The 9,188-nt window shown below is 42.9% G+C and overlaps 1 protein-coding gene across 1 annotated transcript in view; it reads right to left on the minus strand.

Annotated features, from left to right (window-relative positions):
- Positions 1 to 8,988, minus strand: part of vstm2a (V-set and transmembrane domain containing 2A) — a 34,900-nt gene extending 25,912 nt beyond the window's left edge. Inside the window, exons 1-2 of the mRNA XM_048265679.1 lie at positions 8,663 to 8,988; positions 7,627 to 7,790 (exon numbers count right to left, since the gene is read on the minus strand). Coding sequence (XP_048121636.1) covers positions 7,627 to 7,790; positions 8,663 to 8,741 — 243 coding nt within the window. The 5' untranslated portion in view covers positions 8,742 to 8,988. The remainder of the gene's footprint in view (positions 1 to 7,626; positions 7,791 to 8,662) is intronic.
- Positions 8,989 to 9,188: the final 200 nt, after the last annotated feature.

A 9,188-nucleotide genomic window follows, 5' to 3' on the forward strand; every position in this document is an offset into this window, starting at 1 on the left:
ATGGTTACATCAACGCCTCCGATTCCCCTCTCTCCCCACACTCTCTCTCTCTCTGTATCTCTCTCTCTGTATATGTCTCTCTCACTCTCTCTCTCTCTCTGCACCAATCTATAAATCTCCTCCTCCCGGGCCGCGGTGATGGCCGTGCGGAAGACAAGCACTTCCGGCAGTAATGTGATTAGGATGACGACAGGCCCCTTTGAAATTTGGTCCATCCATAGCGAGTGGCAGGCACTTGATGAGGCAATAAACAAATCTGGGTTACACGCCAATTACTGTAAAGCCACCACGGTAACTGGACAGAACAGCCTGACACGACAAGTTTCGCTCTTCAATTTGGAACACTTTACTTCTCAACAAGAACATTTATCCTGAATTCACAAAGAACAAAAGTCCCTGAAATATTTTACGAAGCAAGAAATACAGAAACCAAAAGGTATCGAACCTGTGAACTGTGAGAGTTGTTTAAGCACTGCTGCAGTATGTTATGAAGTCGACTTTTCATGGTCTGAGGAGAGGATGTGTAAACTGGATGTTTGTGTCAGAACATCTGCAAATATTTAGAACCCCCCCTAATGTTTGTGTATGTTAGCAGTTACTTCCATGTTGACATGCCACCCATCCACCTTCCTGGTGCAGTCTGGGAAATCTCATGGGAATGGCATGGTTCAGCATCCATGTTTAATTTCCTGCAGTAGCAGGGGGCAGTGGAGGCCATTTCCTCCGCTACCCTGCCTAATCTGGAACCAAGTCAAACAGCCTGGAGATTTCTCTCATGGCAACTGCCCATCCTACCAAGAAGGGAAACTATCCTGATAAAAAGTCAATAACCACTTCAAGGGCCAAGAAAAAAAAGAAAGAAAAGAAGTTTTTTTTCTAGACTGCCTGTTTTCTTTTTCTCACACTTCAGACATCCTCCAATTGTGTTAGGTGTAGTTTTTGTTTAGTGTCAAAACACTCGAAAATAAATGTAGTCTGTGCAACAGTAACACCCCCGCAGAAATAGCCAGTGTGCAAAAGCGTGGCACGACTCGCTCCATTGGTGTCCTCGCGCTCGCTCTGCCAGCACATCAAATGGGGCCGCTCGCTAATTATGATCACAGCCCCTGAGCCCACAGCCTTCAAAGAATGCTGCCTTTGGACTGAACCCCACGGAATGGACAGGACAATGCTTCTGACGTTGAGGAGAGGCAGGCCGCTCGCGCTGCTCTCGCGTTTGGCTGACCGGTGCAGGTTTGCCCGCTTGTCTGTGTGTCACCAGGATCAGCTGACCGGCTCCATGGCCAAAACCAGGGCACCGGGGAGGCCACAAAGGAAATGGCTCACTGCATGCCCATACTGATATGATGAGCACTGCATGTCCATACTGATATGATGAGCACTGAATGTCCATACTGATATGATGAGCACTGCATGCCCATACTGATATGATGAGCACTGCATGTCCATACTGATATGATGAGCACTGAATGTCCATACTGATATGAGGAGCACTGCATGTCCATACTGATATGATGAGCACTGCATTAACATGATGAGCACTGCATGCCCATACTGATATGATGAGCACTGCATGTCCATACTGATATGATGAGCACTGAATGTCCATACTGATATGATGAGCACTGCATGCCCATACTGATATGATGAGCACTGCATGTCCATACTGATATGAGGAGCACTGCATGTCCATACTGATATGATGAGCACTGCATTAACATGATGAGCACTGCATGCCCATACTGATATGATGAGCACTGCATGTCCATACTGATATGATGAGCACTGAATGTCCATACTGATATGATGAGCACTGCATGCCCATACTGATATGATGAGCACTGCATGTCCATACTGATATGATGAGCACTGAATGTCCATACTGATATGAGGAGCACTGCATGTCCATACTGATATGATGAGCACTGCATTAACATGATGAGCACTGCATGTCCATACTGATATGATGAGCACTGAATTAACATGATGAGCACTGCATTTCCATACTATTGTAATATGATGAGCACTGCATGTCCATACTATTGTAATATGATGAGCACTGCATGTCCATACTGATATGATGAGCACTGCATTAACATGATGAGCACTGCATGCCCATACTGATATGATGAGCACTGCATGTCCATACTGATATGATGAGCACTGAATGTCCATACTGATATGATGAGCACTGCATGCCCATACTGATATGATGAGCACTGCATGTCCATACTGATATGATGAGCACTGAATGTCCATACTGATATGAGGAGCACTGCATGTCCATACTGATATGATGAGCACTGCATTAACATGATGAGCACTGCATGTCCATACTGATATGATGAGCACTGAATTAACATGATGAGCACTGCATTTCCATACTATTGTAATATGATGAGCACTGCATGTCCATACTATTGTAATATGATGAGCACTGCATGTCCATACTGATATGATGAGCACTGCATTTCCATACTGATATGATGAGCACTGCATTAACATGATGAGCACTGCATTTGTAATATGATAAGCACTGCATGTCCATACTATTGTAATATGATGAACACTGCATTTGTAATATGATGAGCACTGCATGTCCATACTATTGTAATATGATGAGCACTGCATGTCCATACTGATATGATGAGCACTGCAAGTCCATACTATTGTAATATGATGAGCACATGTATGCCATTTCTGCTTCATCACAACTACTTCCATATTCTGACAGAATACATTTAATTTGTTGTTCATTTTGGGGTTAGGGTTTTAACCAGTAACGATAATGCCACACTGTAATCTGCTAAGCCCTTTGTCTACTAAAAAAGCCCTTTGTCTACTAAAAAGACATAAGTGAATATGAAAGTTCTATGACTTTTATTTCCGACTGTTATGAGTTAACCTCTGTGTCATTCGTGTTTGTTTCTGTTCTTGTCCTTTATTTGACTTGTGTCCTGAATGGTGTCATGGTATTTAAAGGTGTAATTTCTATGGTTCATTGGCTTCTGCTCCTAGCTATTCAGCCCAGTGACTCATGCCGGAACAGCAACAAAGCTGCCAGGAAGGTGAAAGGGCACCAGCAAACATCACAATTAGAAGAAAATGGCCCTTTCACAGAGTGAGGGAGATATTTTTATACATGAGAGTATTCGTGCAACACCAAGAGTGTGAACTGATTGCTGTTAAAAGCAGCTACATGACTAAACTCAATTGCTTAGTTCATGCATGTACATAGTACAGATCTACAAATACATTAACATACGCATGCATATCTCATTTCCATTAGCCTGGACACACACACACACACACACACACACACACACACACACACACACACACACTCACACTCACTATCAACCTGGCTATTAGTATGGTTGACAATAACATTCCCACAGGCATACCAGGGCTTAAAGCATATGGCTTCCACAGGGTTGAATGGCTCAAATCACAAAACATGATCATAGCCGACCTACATTTAGATTCTATTAGCGCCCATGCTCAAGGTCCTTGAGATCCATTCTATTACAAGAGTCCTCTTGGACTGAGCGACATACTGAGAATGTGTACCTCATGAAAGCGTTGAGTTTCAAATGCCTTCCCAATTCCCGTATGCCCTATAAAAATGCACAGGTATACATACTGCTTCACAGTTATTACCAAGCTGGTCCTACCCTGCAGAAGGGCATTCAATGTTAAATCAATAGCAGCTCTCTCTGAGACTTTAGGAAACCCTTTAAGTTCTCCTGGATACAAATGTTGTTTAGAAATGCATACTATATGAGGAAAACATCCAATCCATCGATTCCATGGACAGACAGATCTGTTGAGCCCAAAGTCATGTTTTGATGCAGCTTGGGAGGTGGCCAGACATGGGGATAGACCTAAAAGCTTTTTTTATATAGGAACACATTTCCTTCAAATCAGCTTAAAATGGTCCAGTCACACTGAGCAGGACTTCAACTGCTGCTTGGCCATGCAATCAATTGTTGTCTCCAGAGAGCCTCAGTCTAGAGACTCTTTTGACCTGTAGGACAGTGAGCGTCAGGTCGTGTGGAATGGAGAAGTCTGGTCATTAGTCATTTTCACCATTGGTTTTTTTTCCCCTCTGCACCCTCTGGGCATGCTCCACAGATAGGGGGAGCCAGCGAGGGCTCCAGTCCTCCCACTGCGGGGGCCAGTGGTCTCTGAAACATTACATTGATTACAAGCGCGTCAGCCATAATGAGACGTGAATCGATCAGACAGGAGTTTTCAGGGCTGCCCATTTTGTCCACTTTGGCAACTAATGTCTCGGCAATTGTCGGAGGAGAGGAGAAGCCTGGGAAGTCTGGCCGGCGATGGGGGGGGGCTGAATGGATTTCACTGCCTGGGTCATCCAGAAGTAAGACATCTCATTCAACACGTGGAGATTTTCAAAATGAGCTGATGTTCCAGGAGTTTATATCCCATGTTCATCTGGGTGCTCGCTTGGGGCATGCTGAACTCATTCTGTCTCCACAGAATAAAGTCAATAAAGATGGGAAGAACACACACACAGAAACATGAACCAGCAAAGTAATAATGCCACATTTATGAACTGAACAGAACTATTTCTTACTAAAATCTATTAAATTTAAGATCATGCATTGACTCTGTGAAAAGGTTCAATATTGCCAGTAAATTCAAAAGTGGCTTTCGCAAATATCAGGAACTATTATTTGGCCTGATGAAATAAATGCTATTTAAACCATCTTCTCTTAAATGCAACCTTAAATAGAAGTGGCATGCATGACTCTAAACCCATTGACTTATTATGGAAATAGTGATCCCAGCTGAATTGAGTCAGATGTAAGTGGGCTATTAGGTGTGAGTATGCTCTTAGCACAGGTATCATGGCCATATTAATAGCACAGATGACTGGCATACAGCATTTAAGCGGCTCCTCAGTCCCCGGTGTAATTTGTGTTTGTTTCTAAAGTGTGTGAGTGCTAATATGCAACAGTGTAATTTGTGTTTGTTTCTAAAGTGTGTGAGTGCTAATATGCAACAGTGTAATTTGTGTTTGTTTCTAAAGTGTGTGAGTGCTAATATGCAACAGTGTAACTGTGTGGAAGAGACTACTGTACCACAGGTGGAGTGCCGCCGAGCTACATTAATCATGGAGTGGGGCTGGTCCATCTCATGGGGCGTGCAAGGCCTGATGTATGTGATTAAACATAACAAACACCAAGGAAGCAACAGCACATGTCTTTGGGGAATGTTGCGAGAGAGAGATAGAGCACATGTTTCTACACGGAGCAGAGTTTTAGATAAATGATTCCAGGAAGCAGGTAATAAAATACAGCTTGTGATGAATGCAACTGCAAGTGGTGCCTGCTGAGCTAATCCCGCAGGGTTACTTGACCCCCTGAGTTTCCAAGTGTGCATGACAATGGCAAGGAGGATGCGATTTTATCAACAGTCAAACACTGTGACTCCTAGATTGTCAGTCTGGGGGTTGTTATGAGCTGTTCCCACACTCCCATAGCTAGCACAGCAATGAGCTGTTCCCACAGTCCCATAGCTAGCACAACAATGAGCTGTTCCCTTAATCCCATAGCTAGCACAGCAATGAGCTGTTCCCAGTCCCATAGCTAGCACATCAATGAGCTGTTCCCTTAATCCCATAGCTAGCACAGCAATGAGCCATCCCCTTAATGCCATAGCTAGCACAGCAATGCATACTGTAGGTGGGTTCAAGGGTGAGGAATGATGTCATTGTGTCTGTAATGCAGGGTAAATGTGCATCATATTGATACTTTTACAAAATAAACAAACCATAGCCCCACCAAAACCAACACACATATGCATATATTAAACCATTATAACATGTCCTGGTGAAGGCTATTATACTGAAATGTGTGGCCATGTTTTAACTTAATGTAAGATTAAATGGTTTTTAATCATATAATCCTCTTTTTTCTTTAAAACAAATTTCCCTAGCAGCCTCTCCACAAGGAATGCTGCCGGGACAGCCATAACCCATCTATAACACATTTCACAGAATAGCTAACATTTCCTACAAATGGACACCATGTGTCTCTTGCAGCAATCATTAAAATCACTACACTGGTCGAACCGTTCAGTCCGTTAAAACCATGAGCAGAACCAGACATTGATCTGACAAACTGCTTCCACAGTCTTATGCATACAATGTCTACATCTAATCCAATATATTAATTTCATGAGGCTTGATGTGTGGGATGCACCATCACTTGCTATGGACTGAGGCGAGCTGAGCTGAACAGCTTCAGTGCTCAGTGCAGTTCAACAGTGGCGCAGCTGACAGACATCCTCCCATGTCAGAGTTAATAGAGCAGGGAGGACTGGTGAGACCCCACTGGACGCTTTCACACGTCACGTCAGCAATACTCCGACCCCTACAGCCACTAAGGGCTCCTCTCTAATATCTACTGAATGGGGAAATGATGTCGTTGTCAGAATCATCTCCGCATAAATTCATCATCTTATGCATATATGTAAGGATCTGTCTCTTCTAACAGATATCCCAGATACCTCTGGTAATCATGATCTCTTGTATGGTTTTGCAATACACCTATAGCTTAACATAGGGTAGAAGAGAAGTACATCAGAAATTCATAACAACACAACATTCATAATATGCTTCTATCACTTAATCTTAATATAACCTATTTCCATCTCCAGCATCTATCTATCTGTCTATCTGTCTGTCTATCTATCTATCTATCAATCTATCTATTTGTGTAATTATTTATTATTAATAATATTATATTATATTTATTATTTATAATATTATTATAGTGGTATTATTGATATCTGTAGCACCGTACCTAGGCCACAAGTGTCAGCTATTTCAAATGGAGCCACATATATTGCATCGCAACAGCAGCAACAAGTTCTCTATCCGCCGAGATAGATAGCCTGGATCAAAGCTGCAGCCGCAATGTGTGTGACAAGCGACAACAATAGGCCACAGCCACTCGGAACAGCGCGTACATACTCCACAAAACAGCATTTTTTCTAGATTGTGATGAAGAGGAACATTCAGTCCCCTGTTCTGTCAGGTTGAACGAGCTGCAAAATTTATTGAAATGTCTTCGACAACTAAAGTTAAAGAATGAATGGAACCTAGTTGGAGGCAGACACAACGCAGGGAGGCGACTGATTTGCAGCGGGCACACAATGAGCAATTATCAGGCATCGGAGTTGCAGGTTTCCTCGTTGATGGCACTGTATGCATGCATGTATGTATAGGGGATAAAATCGTGGGATAATTACGATGGTGGTAGTGGTGCTGTGTATGTGTGTGTGTGTGTGGGGGTCAAACATAGTCAAACAGCAGAATACCGAGTAAAGTTCCGCTATGATAGAAAGCTCACGGACACAATTTGGCAAGCCTTTTAAGCCCACTGCATTGGCATGTAAGTGCACCAGAGCACAGTAGGCTACAGTACATGCTCATTCCGAACACAGCAAGAAACCGTGTGATAAGCGCGCGCGCGCACCAGGTGTCACGGTGAGTGCCCCTGTGCACATGTGGCGCACTATGAAGCCGCACAAAACATAAAAACACATAAAAGCCACGGTGTGGTAGGTAGGCTGCTCTTATTTAAAGTACCCTACCTCTGTGGCCGTCTCCTCGCTGTCGCTCGGCTCCTCTGGTGCTCTTATAAACCACCACTGAATCTCCAAATACACCGAGGCGGTTTCGCTCTGAAAGGCGCACTCCATTTCAATGTTCTGCCCCACTTTAGCTGTTATGTTGGCGGGGATCTTGGTAAACCTTCCTGCAAATACATAAACATACAGTACGTCAAAGGCAACGTCAAAATACTGAACTAGCAGCTTCATCACAGAGTCCGATGATGACGAGATATATTTTACACCAAAAGATTAAGCACAAATATTGGTGAAACAAACTATTATAGGAACATTTAATCCGCGAGGAAAGTCTTCAGCATTTAGGGAAAGTATGTACTTTTGTGTGCGTTCTGCTACTTGCAATGAAAAGGTAGATGTAGAGGGGTATCATGCGTTTGGGGAAGACGAAAAGCAAATTCGTGATTTTATAATCGTGTGGCAGATGACAAACTTCGGTTGTATTTATTTGAAATGTCTTCAGCATGACCGATTTCGACATGATATTTTTTTTCCGCCCCACACTCTCAGCGGGTTAACCGAATGAGCTACTTTGGCGGAACTGTCCTTGGTCCTGAGAAATAGCTGCAGTCCCACAATCGAACTCCATTTCTGCAGATCCCCTACTTGAAATGCAAGTCGCGCATGCAGGCTCGTCGAAGTTATTCTTTTAGTCTACATGACATGTCTTCTTCTGGTAAATAATTGTGATATAATTTAAACACACCAACTATAAGTCTGACATTCCGTAATATCCACATCAAAATCAACAGTTGAGCCTTTCTTAGAAGATGTCTCGAATATTTGTGTCTGTTGTAACCACTCCATTGAACAAAACGTGTTTAAAATGTGAACGATTCTTTATCTCGGTATCAAAAAGGCAACCGTGTAGTCTCCGAACATTGAAGCCAATATCGTTTCATGTGGCGCTCCCCGATTTCAAATTTTAATCAGTTGACTTATTACTCCCATGGAAGTAAGTCGATTTAAAACAAAATCACCAGTTAGTCAGTTTGCCTACCTTGAAGAGTTAACCCCATCTGGACACACAAACCAGAAAAGAAAACAAATCCAATTCCGTCATGCAAGGTCCACATCATTCCTCTAGTAATATAAATCGCATCAGCCGGAAAAAGAAAAGTCAGATTTCCAAAGTTGCTCCGCGAATTAAACAGATACCAGATGAACGTATTTTGTCATTGAATATCGAGTAACAACCATACTGAAACTGTGGAGTTTTTTATCCTGAAGTTGTCGAAATCACGGGCTTTGCGAGACTCGCGACTATGCTGTCCCTGCAAGGTGCTGCGAAGTATAATAATAGGTTCTATTCCGCTCTCTTGGTACGTGGTCGTAGTTGTAACGTCAGTGCGCTGCTCCCTACTGCGTGCACACAGAGGCTTTGCACAAAGCTGAATCATTACAGATAGTGACTTCCTCTCTCCACAAGTGAAAAACATATTTTCTTTGAACCGTTATTTTTAAATTCATGCCTTGCAGTTGATTTGTTATTGTAGTCATAATTATTGTTTTTCGTGGTTGGTTTC

Source organism: Alosa alosa, chromosome 16 (genome assembly GCF_017589495.1).
Source record: "Alosa alosa isolate M-15738 ecotype Scorff River chromosome 16, AALO_Geno_1.1, whole genome shotgun sequence".
NCBI lineage: Eukaryota > Metazoa > Chordata > Actinopteri > Clupeiformes > Clupeidae > Alosa > Alosa alosa.